Genomic DNA, 21,185 nt, shown 5'->3' with positions numbered 1-21,185 from the left:
CGATCTCTGCCTCCCTCACTCTCTGCCTCCCTCTCTGTCTCTCTGTCTATCTCTGCCTCTTTCTCTCTCTCTCTGCCTCTTTCTCTCTCTCTCTGCCTGCCTCTTTCTCTCTCTCTCTCTCTGCCTGCCTCTTTCTCTCTCTCTGCCTCCCTCTCTATCTATCTCTGCCTCCCTCTCTGTCTCTCTCTATCTATCTCTGCCTCCCTCTCTGTCTCTTTCTATCTAACTCTGCCTCCCTCTCTGTCTCTCTCTATCTATCTCTGCCTCCCTCTCTGTCTCTCTCTCTCTAACTCTGCCTCCCTCTGTCTCTATCTATCTCTGCCTCCCTCTCTGTCTCTATCTATCTCTGCCTCCCTCTCTGTCTCTCTCTATCTCTGCCTCCCTCTCTGTCTCTCTCTGCCTCCCTCTCTGTCTCTCTCTATCTATCTCTGCCTCCCTCTCTGTCTCTCTCTATCTATCTCTGCCTCCCTCTCTGTCTCTATCTATCTCTGCCTCCCTCTCTGTCTCTCTCTATTTATCTCTGCCTCACTCTCTGCCTCTCTCTATCTCTGCCTCCCTCACTCTCTGCCTCCCTCTCTGTCTCTCTCTCATCCAAGGTCTTTTTTTCTATACACTACTAAAGTGACACGTCATTTTCCAGGAAGTAGCCTTGTAGTTTTTTGTAGTTTTTCTGAATAGTCTTCAAAGGGTTAAAACGCATCTCAATGGTCTTCAAGCCAAATAATCCATAAAAGGCATCTGGGCAGAGGTAAATTCATCCAAAACAAAATATTTTATACATATATATATGTATATATATGTATATATATATATATCAATATTTATCAATCAATCAATTGAAACCTGTCCTGTCCACAGAGGTCATGGATTGGAGGTTTGAAAACTGAAACAAGGCTGACCCCTGCTGGTGAGATGATTTGAGAACACTGCTTGAAAATCCTTTATTAAATCATTTAACCTTTATTTAACTTGGCAAGCCAGTAAAGAACAAATTCTTATTTCCAATGACGGCCTAACCTGGACGATGCTGGGCCAATAGTGCCCCGCCCTATGGGTGATGTATGTTTAGAGACATGGTAGCTTCTAGACCAGCTCCAGGTATGTTTAGAGACATGGTAGCATCTTGACCAGCTCCAGGTATGTTTAGAGACATGGTAGATTCTTGACCAGCTCCAGGTATGTTTAGAGACATGGTAGCATCTTGACCAGCTCCAGGTATGTTTAGAGACATGGTAGCTTCTTGACCAGCTCCAGGTATGTTTAGAGACATGGTAGCAAGCTGGTATGCTGGACTGGTTGAACACGTAGTTATGGCAAAGTTTTAATGAATAACTGACAACTAAAATAGTGCTTTCAATCATTTATATTTTTAGCTCAAATAACGTTGTTTAATGTTGAATTGGAACATTTTGGAGTCACTTGGTTACATTTAAACAGCATGAGAACAAAACACCAGACTCTCACAGGCTTCATTCATTATAGATGTTTATTCCTTCAGATGGGAAGAAGATGGAGACATACAGTGATAGAATTACACTCAGAACATATAATAGTATCTCCATGGTAACAGTGATAGAATTACATTCAGAACATATAATAGTATCTCCATGGTAACAGTGATAGAATTACACCCAGAACATATAATAGTATCTCTATGGTAACAGTGATAGAATTACATTCAGAACATATAATAGTATCTCCATGGTAACAGTGATAGAATTACACCCAGAACATAAAATAGTATCTCTATGGTAACAGTGATAGAATTACATTCAGAACATATAATAGTATCTCCATGGTAACAGTGATAGAATTACATTCAGAACATATAATAGTATCTCCATGGTAACAGTGATAGAATTACATTCAGAACATATAATAGTATCTCCATGGTAACAGTCATACGGAAGTCACAACCTGACAAGCTGTAGGCCAGTGTTGGGGTTAATTCCATTACAATTCCAAATGTTCCTCATTGAAAAGCATGGCAGAGAAATGGATTTCCAGTGTGCTTCTAGAACTGACTGGAATTGAAATGGAATTGACCTCAACCCTGCTGTTAACCTCATTATAAACATTAACAAGAGTAATGGCAGCACATCAAATATTTAAACTGTATTTTATTTATTAAAATAGAATTCTGTCCCCTTACATACTTTTTATATTTGATATAAACAGAGAAGAGTATAGAGGGGAGAGGAGCGTATATACTATAGATATATATAGACATAGAAGAGATGGGTAGAGAGGGAAGAGAAGAGACTGTAGATATATAGACATAGAAGAGATGGGCAGAGAGGGAAGAGAAGACACTATAGATATATAGACATAGAAGAATTGGGTAGATACACTTATCAGAGAGTTGGGTACCATTATAACCCCCATTACCATTATAACCCTCATTACCGCTATAACCCTTATTACCACTATAACCCTTATAACCACTATAACCACTATAACCCTTATAACCACTATAACCACTATAACCCTTATAACCACTATAACCACTATAACCCTTATAACCACTATAACCCTTATAACCGCTATAACCCTTATTACCACTATAACCCTTATTACCACTATAACAAGTATTACCACTATAACCACTATAACCCTTATTACCACTATAACCCTTATTACCACTATAACCCTTATTACCACTATAACCCTTATTACCACTATAACCCTTATAACCACTATAACCCTTATAACCACTATAACCCTTATTACCACTATAACCCTTATAACCACTATAACCCTTATAACCACTATAACCCTTATAACCACTATAACCCTTATTACCACTATAACCCTTATTACCACTATAACCCTTATTACCACTATAACCCTTATAACCACTATAACCCTTATTACCACTATAACCCTTATAACCCCTATAACCACTATAACCCCTATAACCACTATAACCACTATAACCCTTATAACCACTATAACCCTTATAACCCCTATAACCACTATAACCACTATAACCCTTATTACCACTATAACCCCTATAACCCTTATTACCACTATAACCACTATAATCCTTATAACCACTATAACCCTTATTACCACTATAACCCTTATTACCACTATAACCCTTATTACCACTATAACCCTTATAACCACTATAACCCTTATAACCCTTATTACCACTATAACCCTTATAACCCCTATAACCACTATAACCCTTATTACCACTATAACCCTTATTACCACTATAACCACTATAAACCTTATAACCACTATAACCCTTATTACCACTATAACCCTTATTACCACTATAACCCTTATTACCACTATAACCCCTATAACCCTTATTACCACTATAACCACTATAACCCTTATAACCCCTATAACCCTTATTACCACCAATAACCCTTATAACCACTATAACAATTATTACCACTATAACCCTTATAACCCTTATAACCACCAATATCCCTTATTACCACTATAACCCTTATAACCCTTATAACCACTATAACCCTTATTACCACTATAACCCTTATTACCACTATAACCCTTATTACCACCAATAACCCTTATAATCACTATAACAAGTATTACCACTATAACCCTTATAACCACCAATAACCCTTATTACCACTATAACCCTTATAACCGCTATAACCCCTATTACCACTATAACCCTTATTACCACTATAACCCTTATTACCACTATAACCCTTATTACCACTATAACCCTTATTACCACTATAACCCTTATTACCACTATAACCCTTATTACCACTATAACCCTTATTACCACTATAACCCTTATTACCACTATAACCCTTATAACCACTATAACCCTTATAACCACTATAACCCTTATTACCACTATAACCCTTATTACCACTATAACCCTTATAACCCCTATAACCACTATAACCACTATGACCCCTATAACCACTATAACCCCTATAACCACTATAACCCCTATAATCCTTATAACCCTTATAACCACTATAATCTTATAACCCCTATAACCCCTATAACCACTATAACCCTTATTACCACTATAATCTTATAACCCCTATAACCCCTATAACCACTATAATCCTTATAACCCTTATAACCACTATAACCCTTATTACCACTATAACCCTTATAACCCCTATAACCCCTATAACCCTTATAACCCCTATAATCCTTATAACCCTTATAACCACTATAACCACTATTACCACTATAACCCCTATAACCCTTATAACCCCTATAATCCTTATAACCCTTATAACCACTATAACCCTTATAACCACTATAACCCTTATAACCACTATAACCCTTATAACCACTATAACCCTTATTACCACTATAACCCTTATAACCCCTATAACCCCTATAATCCTTATAACCCTTATAACCACTATAACCCTTATTACCACTATAACCCTGATTACCACTATAACCCTGATTACCACTATAACCCTGATTACCACTATAACCCTTATAATCATTACTCTAACCATAACAAGTGGTTGCATATCAACATCATTTCAACAGAGTTTAGTTGATAATTTGTTGATATAGTCTGAGCATCTGTACCTTGATCATCCAATTCTATTCATCATGGAATTGTAAAGATTCCTGACTTTGGAAGAAATTATTTTAAGAGAATTCTTCCAACTGGGTTGGTTAGAGGGAGTGGTAGGGTTAGGACCTCTTGGACAATCCTTTGGGAACACCTGGACACGATCACCTTGGTGAAATTCGCTCAACTTCTTTTCGAGTGCTCCCAAGGTTTCTGGGTTCAATGTTTTCCTCTTGACCTTCTTGTTCTTCCCCCAGTGTGCTTCCGCCATCCACTTTTTCTTCTTGTCCAAACAGCAGTAGGCTGTCCACATGAGATCTGGGATGTTCACTCTGTCGTTCAGTGCGTTCTTCAGTGTGTTGTTAAGTGCGTTCAGTGTGTTGTTCAGTGTGTTGCTCTTACTGGGCACTGCTCCAGTCACCACATAGGCCTTTATCTTCCTGTTGTTACTAAAACAGTCCGTCATCAGCTTTTCTCTGACATGTTCCTCCATTTCTCTCCAGATGCCATTGTTGAAGGACACCACCTGGGGAACGATGTTGGTCAGGGTAAAGGTGGACCTCTGAGTATCAAGGTCATGAGCATGTGAATTTGGGAAGAGATGACCTCTGTTCACCCCTTTATTTTGTATTGAGTTAATATAGTCGTAGTTCCCAGCCTGGTGTTGAGAGTGTTCTTCCATAATCTCCATTTCATGGCTGTTGTTTACATCGTTGAGCTGCAGGAAACAATCATACATCCATTCACAAACCTTCTGTACAATAAACCCTCTTTTCCGGGGGGGGGGGGTCAAAATCAAGACAATCAATCAAGTCTCTACACCCTCCATAGTGGTAGTTTTATATTCTGTAACATAACTGTCTGTGATATACAGTTGAAGTCGGAAGTTTACATACACCTTAGCCAAAAACATTTAAACTCAGTTTTTCCTTGTTGTCCCCTTGTTGTTCCCACAATAAGTTGGGTGCATTTCGGCCCATTCCTCCTGACAGAGCTGGTGTAACTGAACCAGGTTTGTAGGCCTCCTTGCTCGCCCACGCTTTATCAGTTCTGCCCACAAATTGTCTATAGGACTGAGGTCTGGGCTTTGTGATGGTCACTCAAATACCTTGACTTTGTTCTCCCCTTAAGCCATTTTGATCCATTTGCGACCAAGCTCTAACTTCCTGACAGATGTCTTGAGATGTTGCTTCAATATATTCACATAATTTCCCGCCTCATGATGCCATCTATTTTATGAAGTGCACCAGTCCCTCCTGCAGCAAAGCACCCCCATCAGACCAGAGGACATTTCTCCAAAAAGTATGATCTTTGTCCCCATGTAAAGTTGCAAACCGTGGTCTGGCTTTTTTATGGCGGTTTTGGAGCAGTGGCTTCTTCCTTGCTGAGCAGCCTTTCAGGTTATGTCGATATAGGACTCGTTTTACTGTGGATATAGATACTTTTGTACCTGTTTCCTCCAGCATCTTCACAAGGTTCTTTGCTGTTGTTCTGGGATTGTTCAGGCATTTGGAAATTGCTCCCAAGGATGAACCAGACTTGGAGGTCTACAATTTTGTTTCTGAGGTCTTGGCTGATTTCTTTAGATTTTCCCATGATGTCATGTGAAGAGGCTGAAGGTAGGCCTTGAAATACATCCACAGGTCCACCTCCAATTGACTCAAATGATGTCAATTAGCCATTTCAGAAGCTTCTAAAGCCGTGACATCATTTTCTGGAATTTTCCAAGATGTTTAAAAGGCACAGCCAACTTAGTGTATGTAAACTTCTGACCCACTGGGTGATACAATGAATTATAAAAGTGAAATAATCTGTCTGTAAACAATTGTTGGAAAAATACTTGTGTCATACACAAAGTAGATGTCCTAAACAACTTGCCAAAATGACAGTTTGTTAAGAAGAAATGTGTGGAGTGGTTGAAAAATGAGTTTTAATGACTCCAACCTAAGTGTATGTAAACGTCTGACTTCAACTGTATAGCAGTAAACAAATCATGTCATGTTATATGACAAAACATTGGTCCTACCTGGGGCTCGATCATCCAGGGTTGATGTGGTCTGGGGTCTGTAGGAGGACCAGAGAAGGTGTAGGCTGAGAACACAGGGATCCTGTTGGTCGTGTCGTACAGAGTTGCAAACCTGTAGATGTTGTTGAACAACTGGCAAATCGGCTTGTAGCGGCCCTGGTTCTGGACAGTCCCACCAACCAAAATACCTGGGAGATTTGGAGTTGTGTCATTCAGGAAGAACGTCTGGCACTGTGGAACAACACTGAAGTTCTCCACTACATGAGAGAGAGCAGGAGGAAGGAGAGAGAGGAGGAGGAGAGTGGAGAGATGATTCAATACCCCCATCATCACCTGAAGACTGTACACCACAGAGACAAAGATGAAGTTACAGAGACCAGTTGGTAGACTGGAGACTGTTGAGCTGAGTCAGGACAGACTGATTTAAATAGATTTTCAGAGACTCCTCCTTCAGATGTCAAGACAGAAAGGGTTGATTTGCATAAACACCTCTGTTAATTTCAATGGAAACTGCTGTAACAAATAACATGTGACTCACCTACTGTAGTTTCTGACTCGTATGGACCCAGAACTTAATCACACAAGATTATAGTTCTGGGTTAATGAGATTAGACTGCTCTAAATAGTGACTGCATCCACACTTTGGTTCTGGTAGAAAAACGTTTTAGGATAAAAACATGACTTTACTCAGCATAGAGTCTGTCAGAAGATACACATCACACTATTACCACAGTGGGACTGTTCTGGAATTACGGTTGCCGAGTTCACATTCATTAATATCCCACAAGGCTTAGCGCCTCTGACACAACAACTCAAAGAAGTAAACTTGCATTTCCCTTGACCAGCAAGTCAACATATTTAGTATGATGTCTCAAAGGCCTCACATACAGCCGTGGCCAAAAGATTTGAGAATGACACAAATATTAATTTTCACAAAGTCTGCTACCTCAGTTTGTATGATGGCAATTTGCACGCCCAATTTTTCAGTTTTTGATTTGTTAAAAAAGTTTGAAATATCCAATAAATGTTGTTCCACTTCATGATTGTGTCCCACTTGTTGTTGATTCGTCACAAAAAAAATACAGTTTTATATCTTTATGTTTGAAGCCTGAAATGTGGCAAAAGGTCGCAAAGTTCAAGGGGGCCGAATACTTTCGCAAGGCACTGTATGGAGGAGCAGTGTCACAGCAGCTAAGATGCAATATATAGTATAGAATAGATAGTGTAGAATGCAGTGTATATATATATATATATGGAGGAGCAGTGTCACAGCAGCTAAGATGCAATAGATAGTATAGTATAGTATAGTATAGTATAGTATAGTATAGTATAGTATAGTATAGTATGGATAGCATAGTATAGATAGTATACTATACTATCAGGTATGAAGGCAATAGACAGGACAAGGCAGGCAGGGGTCAGTAAACCAGAGGTGGGGCAACGGTACCTGACGGCAGGCGGGCTCAGGGTCAGGGAAGGCAGAGTGGTCAGGCAGGCGGGCTCAGAGTCAGGACAGGAAAAGGTCAAAACCAGGAGGGCGGGAAAAAGACAGACTGAGAAGTACAACAAAAAATATCTGGTTGACCTGGCAACAGACAAACAGAGAACACAGGTATAAATACACAGGGGATAATGGGAAAGATGGGCGACACCTGGAGGGGGTGGAGACTATCACAAGGACAGGTAAAACAGATCAGGGTGTGACAGAATACAGTATATACATATTAGATGAATAATGCAAGATATGTAAACATTCTTAAAGTGGCATTATTAAAGTGACTAGTGATCCATTTATTAAAGTGGCCAATGATTTCACCTTTATGAGACACCTGAAACCCTCACCTGTTCAATGGCTGTTTAACAGTCTGATGGATAGAAAAACAGAAGCTGTTTTCCCCCCTCAGTCCCATGATTTAGATGCACTATTGTAAAGTGGCTGTTCCACTGGATGTCAGAAGGTGAATTCAGGCTGGGGTTTGTTGTCCTTGATAAGATCTTTATGGCCTTCCTTAAATGTAAATGTAAATGTCCTGGAAGGCATGTAAACATTCTTAAAGTGGCATTATTAAAGTGACTAGTGATCCATTTATTAAAGTGGCAGACCTCACCACCCTCTCAATGTTAGTGATGGCTGTTTAACAGTCTGATGGCCTTGAAAAACTGGAGCCCTGCAGCCCTACTGAATGAAATGGAGGAAGATGTGTCCTACTGAATGAAACGGAGGAAGATGTGTCCTACTGAATGAAATGGAGGAAGATGTGTCCTACTGAATCCATAGGAAGATGTGTGGCCAACTGAATGAAACGGAGGAAGATGTGTCCAACTGAATGAAACAGAGGAAGATGTTGTCCTACTGAATGAAACGGAGGAAGATGTGTCCTACTGAATGGAGAGAGGAAGATGTGTCCTACTGAATGAAACGGAGGAAGATGTGTCCTACTGAATGAAACGGAGGAAGATGTGTCCTACTGAATGAAACAGAGGAAGATGTGTCCTACTGAATGAAATGGAGGAAGATGTGTCCATCTGAATGAAACTGAGGAAGATGTGTCCTACTGAATGAAACGGAGGAAGATGTGTACAACAAAATGAAATGTTTTTTTGACCTTTATTTAAATAGGCAAGTCAGTTCAGAACAAATTCTTATTTTCAATGACGGCCTAGGAACAGTGGGTTAACTGCCTGTTCAGGTGCAGAACAACAGATTTGTACCTTGTCAGCTCGGGGATTTGAACTTGCAACCTTTCGGTTACTAGTCCAACGCTCTAACCACTAGGCGACCCTGCCGCCCGAGCAGTGCATTTATGTTGGTGTATTCTGTGGTCTGACCACTGCTGACTTTATTTCCACTAACTGAAGTAGGTCACAGTGAGAGTTGACACAAGGCTGTGTATGTAGAGTTAGAAACAACACTGTGGTCAGAGCAGCAATGGACTGGTTAACACCTCAGACTCAGCAGCTGTAGATTCTTCAGTTGAGGCCTTTTCTCAGTGAGAGTAGAGGAGACTGGGGAACAAACTAACACTTTTAGACTTTAGTTTATTATGAAAATATTATTTATCTTCGATTAATCATATTTTTATGTAAATAACATATCTAAGCTACCATTACACAGTAAATATGTTCCTAGGACGTACCAGTCATTTACAATTCAACCAAAAGTGGCGGGATTTATATTTACTTTAGGGCCTCAAAACCTTTTTTACTCTTCAATAAAACTAAAAGTCATCAATGGATGTAAACAAAACCACTTGGTCATGTAGAGAAACGAACCAACCATTATCCCATTGGATAAGAGCTTTCTAATTGGAGTTACTTAGCTGTTAGCTGTTGTTGTTGGGCATGTAGCGACTAGAGCTGGGCGATGTGTTCACAATATCATATCATTATATTTTTCACATTTTTGACGCTATTTTATGTTTTTGATTAGTAAAAGTTTTTTTTTATGGAATCATGGAAATATTTCAATGAATGTTTATTCTGTTCATTATAAAATCATTTCCTGCAATAATTTCAGTTAGAATATAAAACCAAATAATATTTAAATCAAAACACTTGGGTGAACTTTTGGAATCATTTGAATACAGTGGTTAAATAATATTGGGACATGACAACGAATGAAAATGCCCATGGACGAGTTATTGTGACAGGTTAGGAACCAAAGTGATGTTCAGTGTTTCCTAGGGGACCCTATAATCTTTGGCTACATTTACATCTTTATTCATATTACCAACATATTCATGCTTCGCCTCTTCCTCTTTGATTTAGAAGATACTGTTGAACAAACAACATGCTGATTTCCAAGATGGCGTAGCAGTAAGTCGTCCTGTCGTATCGTCTCTCTGTAAATATCGTCTCTTTTTCGTTTTAGATAGTTTTAGATATTTTTCTTCGCATATCTGTAAAAACATTTTTGCTCGCTTCCAAATACTCTCCTGCAACCCGCCTCACCCAATGTAGCTACTTTTCCTAAAGTATTTATATTTACTTCGGAACCGGAACCCCTCAACTGAAGCTAGCCAGCTAACAACCTGCTATGCTAGCGGTCTTCAGCTAACTGGTCATCAGCTAACCCTTAGCTCGGAAAGCTCTCGCCAGTTCGAACAACGCGACGCTAACCAATTTTTTTTTTTTCAACCCCGGATTCCCACCGCAAACGGAACATCTCTCAGCTGGATATTCACAACTAGCTATCAAGCTAAACCGCAACCCTGGTTGATTACTCCTGGCCAGCTTTTCCACCCACGTAGCTTGAAGCTAGCCCGGCCAGAGCTCCTGTGCTCATAGCATACTCCTGGGCTACAATACCCGGACCCACGACCGGTCTATCGATGTCACTGCATGAAGAGGAATAAACAGACTCACCCCATCGCGACGCCCTCCAAAGGCTAACTCTCTAGCCCTCGCTATCTCCTTGCTTGCTAATTCGGCATGCTAACTGCTAGCTTGTTTAGCCCAGGTCCGCTAACTACTACCTTGTTTACCCCGGCCTGCTAATCTGCTAGCACAGGCCTGCTAATCTGTTAGCTTGTTAGCACAGGCCTGCTAACCGTCTGCATTTCCGCGTCCCAAACACGCAGTGGCCCATATGTAATTTCTATCTCTTCCTGATTTTTAATTTGTTTTTATACCTTCCGGAAACCTGCCTCAACCAATGTGATACGGAATCGCTATTATTTTTAATTTTTAGAACACACTCAAGAACCTCCAGAAGCTAACCAGCTAACTAGCTACAAGCTATTTAGTCATTGTTAGTTTTTTAACCTGGATAACACTCGCCAGTCCAGCCCCCCTGCCCCATGGACTCTGATCACTTGGCTACATAGCTGATGCACGCTGGACTGTCCATTAATCACGGTACTCCATTCTGCTTGTTTGTTTTATCTGTCGGCCCCGTTGCCTAGTCAATGCCATTTTACCTGCTGTTGTTATGCTAGCTGATTAGCTGTTGTTTCACCCACTGTTTTAGCTAGCTTTCCCAGTTCAACACCTGTGATTACTGTATGCCTCGCTGTATGTCTCTCTCAATTGTCAATATGCCTTGTATACTGTTGTTCAGGTTAGTTATCATTGTTTTAGTTCACAATGGAGCCCCTTGTCCCACTCCTCATACCCCTGATACCTCCTTTGTCCCACCTCCCACATATGCGGTGACCTCACCCATTACAACCAGCATGTCCAGAGATAAAACCTCTCTCATCATCACCCAGTGCCTGGGCTTACCTCCGCCGTACCCGCACCCCACCATACCCCTGTCTGCGCATTATGCCCTGAATATATTCTACCATGCCCAGATACCTGCTCCTCTTATTCTCTGTCCCCAACGCTCTAGGCGACCAGTTTTGATAGCCTTTAGCCGCACCCTCATACTACTCCTTCTCTGTTCCGCGGGTGATGTGGAGGTAAACCCAGGCCCTGCATGTCCCCAGGCACCCTCATTTGTTGACTTCTGTGATCGAAAAGCCTTGGTTTCATGCATGTCAACATCAGAAGCCTTCTCCCTAAGTTTGTTTTACTCACTGCTTTAGCACACTCTGCTAACCCTGATGTCCTTGCCGTGTCTGAATCCTGGCTCAGGAAGGCCACCAAAAATTCAGAGATTTCCATACCCAACTATAACATCTTCCGTCAAGATAGAACTGCCAAAGGGGGAGGAGTTGCAGTCTACTGCAGAGATAGCCTGCAAAGTAATGTCATACTTTCCAGGTCCATACCCAAACAGTTCGAACTACTAATTCTGAAAATTACTCTCTCCAGAAATAAGTCGCTCACTGTTGCCGCCTGCTACCGACCCCCTCAGCACCCAGCTGTGCCCTGGACACCATTTGTGAATTGATTGCCCCCATCTAGCTTCAGAGTTTGTTCTGTTAGGTGACCTAAACTGGGATATGCTTAACACCCCGGCAGTCCTACAATCTAAGCTAGATGCCCTCAATCTCACACAAATCATCAAGGAACCCACCAGGTACAACCCTAACTCTGTAAGCAAGGGCACCCTCATAGACGTCATCCTGACCAACTGGCCCTCCAAATACACCTCCGCTGTCTTCAACCAGGATCTCAGCGACCACTGCCTCATTGCCTGTATCCGCTACGGTGCCGCAGTCAAACGACCACCCCTCATCACTGTCAAACGCTCCCTAAAACACTTCTGTGAGCAGGCCTTTCTAATCGACCTGGCCCGGGTACCCTGGAAGGACATTGACCTCATCCCGTCAGTTGAGGATGCCTGGTCATTCTTTAAGAGTAACTTCCTCACCATTTTAGATAAGCATGCTCCGTTCAAAAAATGCAGAACTAAGAACAGATACAGCCCTTGGTTCACTCCAGACCTGACTGCCCTCGACCAGCACAAAAACATCCTGTGGCGGACTGCAATAGCATCAAACAGTCCCCGCGATATGCAACTGTTCAGGGAAGTCCGGAACCAATACACGCAGTCAGTCAGGAAAGCTAAGGCCAGCTTCTTCAGGCAGAAGTTTGCATCCTGTAGCTCCAACTCCAAAAAGTTCTGGGACACTGTGAAGTCCATGGAGAACAAGAGCACCTCCTCCCAGCTGCCCACTGCACTGAGGCTAGGGAACACGGTCACCACCGACAAATCCATGATTATTGAAAACTTCAACAAGCATTTCTCAACGGCTGGCCATGCCTTCCGCCTGGCTACTCCAACCTCGACCAACAGCTCCGGCCCCCGCAGCTCCTCGCCCAAGCCTCTCCAGGTTCTCCTTTACCCAAATCCAGATAGCAGATGTTCTGAAAGAGCTGCAAAACCTGGACCCGTATAAATCAGCTGGGCTTGACAATCTGGACCCTCTATTTCTGAAACTATCCGCCGCCATTGTCGCAACCCCTATTACCAGCCTGTTCAACCTCTCTTTCATATCGTCTGAGATCCCCAAGGATTGGAAAGCTGCCGCAGTCATCCCCCTCTTCAAAGGGGGAGACACCCTGGACCCAAACTGTTACAGACCTATATCCATTCTGCCTTGCCTATCTAAGGTCTTCGAAAGCCAAGTCAACAAACAGGTCACTGACCATCTCGAATCCCACCGTACCTTCTCCGCTATGCAATCTGGTTTCCGAGCCGGTCACGGGTGCACCTCAGCCACACTCAAGGTACTAAACGACATCATAACCGCCATCGATAAAAGACAGTACTGTGCAGCCGTCTTCATCGATCTTGCCAAGGCTTTCGACTCTGTCAATCACCATATTCTTATCGGCAGACTCAGTAGCCTCGGTTTTTCGGATGACTGCCTTGCCTGGTTCACCAATTACTTTGCAGACAGAGTTCAGTGTGTCAAATCGGAGGGCATGCTGTCCGGTCCTCTGGCAGTCTCTATGGGGGTGCCACAGGGTTCAATTCTCGGGCCGACTCTTTTCTCTGTATATATCAATTATGTTGCTCTTGCTGCGGGCGATTCCCTGATCCACCACTACGCAGACGACACCATTCTATATACTTTCGGCCCGTCATTGGACACTGTGCTATCTAACCTCCAAACGAGCTTCAATGCCATACAACACTCCTTCCGTGGCCTCCAACTGCTCTTTAACGCTAGTAAAACCAAATGCATGCTTTTCAACCGATCGCTGCCTGCACCCGCATGCCCGACTAGCATCACCACACTGGATGGTTCCGACCTTGAATATGTGGACACCTATAAGTACCTAGGTGTCTGGCTAGACTGCAAACTCTCCTTCCAGACTCATATCAAACATCTACAATCGAAAATCAAATCAAGAGTCGGCTTTCTATTCCGTAACAAAGCCTCCTTCACTCACGCTGCCAAGCTTACCCTAGTAAAACTGACTATCCTACCGATCCTCGACTTCGGCGATGTCATCTACAAAATTGCTTCCAACACTCTTCTCAGCAAACTGGATGCAGTTTATCACAGTGCCATCCGTTTTGTCACTAAAGCACCTTATACTACCCACCACTGCGACTTGTATGCTCTAGTCGGCTGGCCCTCGCTACATATTCGTCGCAAGACCCACTGGCTCCAGGTCGTCTACAAGGCCATGCTAGGTAAAGCTCCGCCTTATCTCAGTTCACTGGTCACGATGGCAACACCCATCCGTAGCACGCGCTCCAGAAGGTGTATCTCACTGATCATCCCTAAAGCCAACACCTCATTCGGCCGCCTTTCGTTCCAGTACTCTGCTGCCTGCGACTGGAACGAATTGCTGTTCACACTGCTATGCTTTATCTTGGCCAGGTCGCAGTTGTAAATGAGAACTTGTTCTCAACTAGCCTACCTGGTTAAATAAAGGTGAAATAAAATAAAAATAAAAAAATTAGCCAGCTAACTAGCGTGTTAGCCATTAGTGGCAAACACGATTTAGTTTAACTTGCTACGAAAATACAAACGAGCTGCTTGCTGATGTAAGAAACACAAACTAATATTGTAATTATAGAACACGTGGCTTTATATTAAGATCAAAGTGGAAACATCGTTGTCATCAACATTGTTGCATGTGCTGCATTGACCATGCAGACTGAATGAAAGAGGGTCGTGGTCAAGCAACAACAAATGTTCTCCTTGAGTGACAGGGGACGGGCCTAGGTCTGTGTGGAAAGCGGCGTAGAGAGAGAGAGAGAGAGAGAGAGACAGAGAGAGAGAGCAGAGAGAGAGCAGAGAGAGAGAGAGAAGAGAGAGAGCAGAGAGAGAGCAGAGAGAGAGAGAGAGAGCAGAGAGAGAAGAGAGCAGAGAGAGAGAGAGAGAGAGAGCAGAGAGACAGAGGGAGAGACAGAGAGACAGAGAGACAGAGAGAGAGACAGAGACACAGAGAGAGACAGAGAGACAGAGAGAGAGAGAGAGAGAGAGAGAGAGCAGAGAGAGAGAGAGAGCAGAGAGAGAGAGAGAGCAGAGAGAGAGAGCAGAGAGAGAGCAGAGAGAGAGCAGAGAGAGAGCAGAGAGAGAGCAGAGAGCAGAGAGAGAAGAGAGCAGAGAGAGAGAGAGAGCAGAGAGAGAAGAGAACAGAGAGAGAGAGAGAGAGAGCAGAGAGAGAGAGAGCAGAGAGAGAGAGCAGAGAGAGAAGAGCAGAGAGAGAGAGAGAGAGCAGAGAGAGAAGAGAGCAGAGAGAGAGAGAGAGAGAGACAGAGAGAGAGAGAGAGCAGAGAGCAGAGAGAGAGAGAGAGAGAGAGAGAGAGAGAGAGCAGAGAGAGCAGAGAGAGCAGAGAGAGAGAGCAGAGAGAGAGAGCAGAGAGAGAAGAGAGCAGAGAGAGAGAGAGAGAGCAGAGAGGGACGACTCAAGTAAACTAGAAAAATGGACGTTACACACAGCGAATCACATTTAACAAACCAAACATTTAAATATCGTTATAGAAGGTAAAGTAAAAACCCAAAGCGGTCCGTTTATCAACACCGGTATATAGTCAAATACAGTATACCGCCCAGCCCTATTAGAGAAACTATCCAACCATTATCACATTGAATAAGAGCTTTCTACCTGGTTTCTAATTGGAGTTATTTATCTGTTACAACTGACCCGGTGTTACTTTGTTCCCCAGTCTACCCTACCTACATGTATAATATTTAAAATGACTGCTTCGCTTAAGTAAAACATTTTTAACTTCTTCACCTACATACAAATGTTAAACAGCTGAAGCAGGTCACACAGTTCTACTTCCTCTAAAGGTGTGGAAGTTTATTTGCTAATTGTTCACATCAAATGTTGCCTTAAAATGTTGGGCTTGTATGAAATACTATTGTTGGGTGTTACCCTGGGGGTCGGGGGAGGGGCTACACCAATGCCATGATTACTGTATATATATATTCATTCTTTCCTTTACACGGATCAGTCGTCCTGGTCCCTTTGCAGAAAAACAGCCCCAAAGCATGATGTTTCCACCTCCATGATTCACAGTACGTCTGGCACTGCAGGATTTTAGTCCCTGGCGGCGTAGTGTGTTACTGATGGTAGGCTTTGTTACTTTGGTCCCAGCTCTCTGCAGGTCATTCACTAGGTCCCCCCGTGTGGTTCTGAGATTTTTGTGATCATTTTGATCATTTTGACCCCACGGGGTGAGATCTTGCGTGGAGCCCCAGATTGAGGGAGATTATCAGTGGTCTTGTATGTCTTCCATTTCCTAATAATTGCTCCCACAGTTGATTTCCTCAAACCAAGCTGCTTACCTATTGCAGATTCAGTCTTCCCAGCCTGGTGCAGGTCTACAATTTTGTTTCTGGTGTCCATTGACAGCTCTTTGGTCTTGGCCATCGTGGAGTTTGGAGTGTGCCTGTTTGAGGTTGTGGACAGGTGTCTTTTATACTGATAACAAGTTCAAACAGGTGCCATTAATACAGGTAACGAGTGGAGGACAGAGGAGCCTCTTAAAGAAGAAGTTACAGGTCTGTAAGAGCCAGAAGAGCCCTACTGTATATGTGATAACCTTTGTATGCTTGCAATGAGCAACGATGTAAAAGTAATGGAGATGTACTGCTTTAGTTCTCAGGCTGAGAACTGCTTGCACCTGCTGATAGTCACGCAGCCTCAAGGCCAAAATGTTCCGAAAGCACCAAAGCGCCTGAGACCACACAGGTGTGGTTGATGGCTTAGAGCAGAGTGAGAAACCACAGTCTAGACATGCTTTTCTTATCTTAGACACCTTGTATCTAATCCAATGCAACAATGTTAAGGTATGATTGACGTATGCATTTGACATCGGTTGTCCACACCACAGAGTGTTGTCTCCTGTTTCACCACACAGATCTTTACTGCAGACTACTGAGGTATTCTGTCTGCAATGACATTTTATTACTAAGGAGTTTTACACCAAGGTTCCCGTGTCATCTCTCTGGAAGACTGATTGTTGAAGGAAACTCACATCACCCCAGACAAAGGACACTATGAATTACTTTCTTATTTTATGAAACTACAGAAATACTTTGTTTCAGGGAAACATTATATTTGTTCAACATGCGTGTGGGAGGAGTTCCACTTTCTGTCCAATGAGGTCATTTCTGGACAATATGTCAGCAAGTAAAACGATGGTTCTACTTTAGAATGTGGAACACACAGCCAATAGGGAGGTTTGATTGTTACACATGATAAATAGTTACACCTGTTCCACATAGAGGAGTTTATCCAACCCTCCTTGTCCAGTCTTGACCACTAATTATACCAGACAGGACTCATCTTCATAGAGAGGAGTTTATCCAACCCTCCTTGTCCAGTCTTGACCTCTAATTATACCAGACAGGACTCATCTTCATAGAGAGGAGTTTATCCAACCCTCCTTGTCCAGTCTGGACCTCTAATTATACCAGACAGGACTAACTCTAGGCCAAGTCCTCTGTTGACCTCAGACACACCTTGTTCCACATATCATCACAGAGAAGTTAATCAGTTAGATATGTTTACCCAGTGGCATCCTGAGACATTGATACATCATGAGAGAATAAAATATTAAATTACCATTTCTAAGCTGCTCATTTATTATGTAAAAACTCACCCCAGCACATTCTGAAGCAGGCCTTGGAGACAGGAAGGACATCACCCTCTTCTGGTCTTCTCCCCACCAGGGAAAGGACAGTGATGAACTGTGAGCTCTGTAGGAGGCTCCTGGTAAACAGTGTCTGGTCAATCCACTGCTGCTGCTTCTTGTTGAGAGATGACCACATCTCTGGAATCACCAGCTGTGTTTAAGGGAGAGCGAGAGAGAGGCAGGAAGGACATCACCCTCTTCTGGTCTTCACCACACTGGGGCAAGTTCAGAAGCCTGGGGTGAATACAAGAGGGCCTGGGGTAGATCATCAGGGACAGGGGCCAGACGTGAGGCAGGAGGGAGTGCAGGAGGCACCAGTATGTCCAAGGGTTCATACCTTCATACAGAGAATACATACATGACAGATACAGTACTAAGCATTCTCAGCACCATGAGAGCAGACCTACAGCATGAAAGGTAAGTGACAGATACAGTACTAAGCATTCTCAGCACCATGAGAGCAGACCTACAGCATGAAAGGTAAGTGACAGATACAGTACTAAGCATTCTCAGCACCATGAGAGCAGACCTACAGCATGAAAGGTAAGTGACAGCTACTAGATTTAGTTGTGTAACTAAAGGACAAAGAATGCATTGGCCTTTATGACAGACACAGGAAGGGAGTGTCATAATGGAAGGGGTTTCATCTGTAAAAAGTCCACACTGCATCTATGGAAAGTTGTGTATCCTTCAATACATTGCCAACTAGTATGATGAACACATATCTTCCATTAGTGTAAAGTATTCATGCTTGCAGAATGTCAAGGGAACAGAATAGCCAACCTGACATTGCAGAACCATATTCATGTGTAGATTGAAATGCAAGGCAAATATCGCGATTATCACACCATTAAACTAGATAACATAATGCATGTATTAGCTAATCCATGACTGATACATGTTGAATCAAACTGTGTTAAACACTGGAGTTGAAAATAAACTACTGTCCAGTAGCATGTTAAAGTTACTGAACTGTAGCCTGCATCACCTTCACACGATTTCACAACTTCACAGACGTCTTACAACATACAACAAAGCACGAATATAAGAGATAGTTACATTAAAATAGACACGATTGTAAAAACAGTATTGAAAATGCAGACAAGTGGCCGCTGATTGTACCGGTAGTTACCGATACCGAACCAATACAACGGGCATCATAGGTAGATGACTGCAGAGATAGAACTGTATAATGTTTTCAATTCGCTTTTCCATTCTTCTTACAACTTCACAGATGTAGCAATAAGATTACAATCCATTTCATTCAACCTTATAAAAGATACTTCCTCTGTAACACTCCGTTTGATGTAAACAATGATCCGATGAGGAGAAAGTGTCATGGCCGCCGTTTGCTTTTGGGGCGGAGCTAAAGTCAAAGGACGAATATGATTGGACCACACGTAGTTGGATACGGTTCCTGGAGATTGTCTCGCATTCCCATTGGTGGATTTTCGCTAGTTGAGACTGGCTAGACATCCGGTTGGATTTCAAACAGGAAAATAATGCGCAAAAGATTACACGCAAACATCCTTATTTTGTCCCTCCCCTGGATTTAGTTTACTGTGGTGGAGAAAACAGGCACTTCTGTGGATGATCGCTGCCCTATAGTGTCATGTTGGATAAGTGCAACAGGGCGGCTGAACTAAACCTAAATCAAGTCAGACAGTTGTGTCCCAATCGACAACGATAAAAGGCAGAATTTCAAGGCAATATATGTCAGAATTGGCGTGTTTTAATCCCAATTAAACTGCTGATTTAAGGTGTCGTTATTTTATTGATTTTGAAGGCCTCGTCAATGTTTCCTTCACCGGGGAGGCTATCCCATAACACCTTGCGACAAGTAGCGGAAATAATCATATCAATGTCTGAATTAACGTCCCCGTTTGGGAGAAAATGTTCCAGAGCGAACATAGCGAATAACTTTGAAATTTACGTTGATTTATTTACCAAGTTGTTTAAATGCTCAACAAATTACTTTCATGTGAATATTTAATTCAGATGTCGAGTCGGTGCTATTTATCAGCTCGCTCGTCAAGCTAAATTGGCATCAGATCCAAAAACTAGCTGGCAGGCGACCTCTTCCTGCATATCAGCTGTTAAGAGATGAACAACTAAACTAAATCATTGTAAAGTCAGCAATGTGTCAATTGTGAAGACCCAGATTTATTTATTTATTTTTACCCTGAATGGAGGAACTTCCTAGTCAGCTAATGACAAATGTCGCACATCTATAAAAAAATTATTCAGAAACTAAAGATGGCAACTGATGCGTTCACTTCACACCTCTTCATCTCACATGTGATTTAAAAACGTTGAAAATGCAGCTAACCAGCTGTGTTCTGTTCAGTCTAGGCATGTTAGCCAGCCAATTTATTTGTACATTATTACATCAGTCAATCCAGATGGAGATCTCGTTGTTTCATTTTACCATCCAAAGGCATGGTATGCAGCCGTCTATATTGGTATTCCCCGCGGACCGGTTAGTACGTGAAAACATTCTGCTACAAGGCCTCCATTTTCTCCAGAACTCGATTTAATATCGAAGGAGGAAAAAAGCAGAAAGATGTGCTTAATGAAACACCATTTTCCACCACCACAAGGAGTGGAGCTGAATACATACAATGCCTACAACTTGATCAAGCCTATGAATATGCAAAACTGTTTACGAAACCATTGCACATTAATAGAGGTAGTGGAGGTTCTCAGTAGCTTGAACCAACACTGACATTTGAGCAGTGAGGTTAATTCCCCCCCTTATGTTTCCGCTCTGTTCTTCTCAGGTTGAAGCACATCCCACCCCATCACCCAGACAGATGTAAAGAAGTTGGGAACCTCCCGAACAACAGGAACATCACCCTCTAAGGAGGTTAGTCAGCAACATCACCCTCTCAGGAGGTTAGTCAGCAACATCACCCTCCCAGGAGGTTAGTCAGGAGGTTATTCAGCAACATCACCCTCTAAGGAGGTTAGTCAGGAGGTTAGTCAGCAACATCACCCTCTCAGGAGGTTAGTCAGCAACATCACCCTCTCAGGAGGTTAGTCAGGAGGTTAGTCAGCAACATCACCCTCTCAGGAGGTTATTCAGCAACATCACCCTCTCAGGAGGTTAGTCAGGAGGTTAGTCA

The 21,185-nt window shown here is 42.5% G+C and overlaps 1 protein-coding gene and 1 long non-coding RNA gene across 4 annotated transcripts; both read right to left on the bottom strand.

Moving 5' to 3' along the window:
• Window positions 1-1,468: 1,468 nt before the first annotated feature.
• On the bottom strand, window positions 1,469-8,361 carry LOC135510149 (endonuclease domain-containing 1 protein-like). Of its 2 annotated transcripts, XR_010451068.1 has the most exons (3): window positions 8,011-8,361; window positions 6,564-6,820; window positions 1,469-5,255 (listed from the first exon to the last, which is right to left on the bottom strand). XR_010451068.1 is itself a non-coding variant. In XM_064930932.1 (2 exons), the coding sequence occupies exons 1-2, from the start codon at window positions 6,891-6,893 to the stop codon at window positions 4,557-4,559; spliced, it is 1,029 nt and encodes a 342-aa protein (XP_064787004.1). In that variant the 5' UTR covers window positions 6,894-7,838; the 3' UTR covers window positions 1,469-4,556. The 2 variants fall into 2 exon arrangements, 1 of the variants encoding a protein (XP_064787004.1); XM_064930932.1 differs by lacking the exon at window positions 8,011-8,361 and having other exon boundaries at window positions 6,564-7,838.
• Window positions 8,362-8,973: 612 nt separating this feature from the next.
• On the bottom strand, window positions 8,974-19,414 carry LOC135510154 (uncharacterized). Of its 2 annotated transcripts, XR_010451071.1 has the most exons (3): window positions 19,183-19,414; window positions 18,028-18,397; window positions 8,974-9,115 (listed from the first exon to the last, which is right to left on the bottom strand). It is a non-coding gene; the product is annotated as an uncharacterized LOC135510154 (long non-coding RNA). The 2 variants fall into 2 exon arrangements; XR_010451072.1 differs by lacking the exon at window positions 8,974-9,115 and having other exon boundaries at window positions 15,784-18,397.
• Window positions 19,415-21,185: the final 1,771 nt, after the last annotated feature.

The sequence above is a fragment of the Oncorhynchus masou genome, chromosome 23 (genome assembly GCF_036934945.1).
Source record: "Oncorhynchus masou masou isolate Uvic2021 chromosome 23, UVic_Omas_1.1, whole genome shotgun sequence".
Classification (NCBI taxonomy): domain Eukaryota; kingdom Metazoa; phylum Chordata; class Actinopteri; order Salmoniformes; family Salmonidae; genus Oncorhynchus; species Oncorhynchus masou.
The sequence above is the reverse complement of the archived record's forward strand: the minus strand, read 5'-3'. Positions and strand labels throughout refer to the sequence as shown.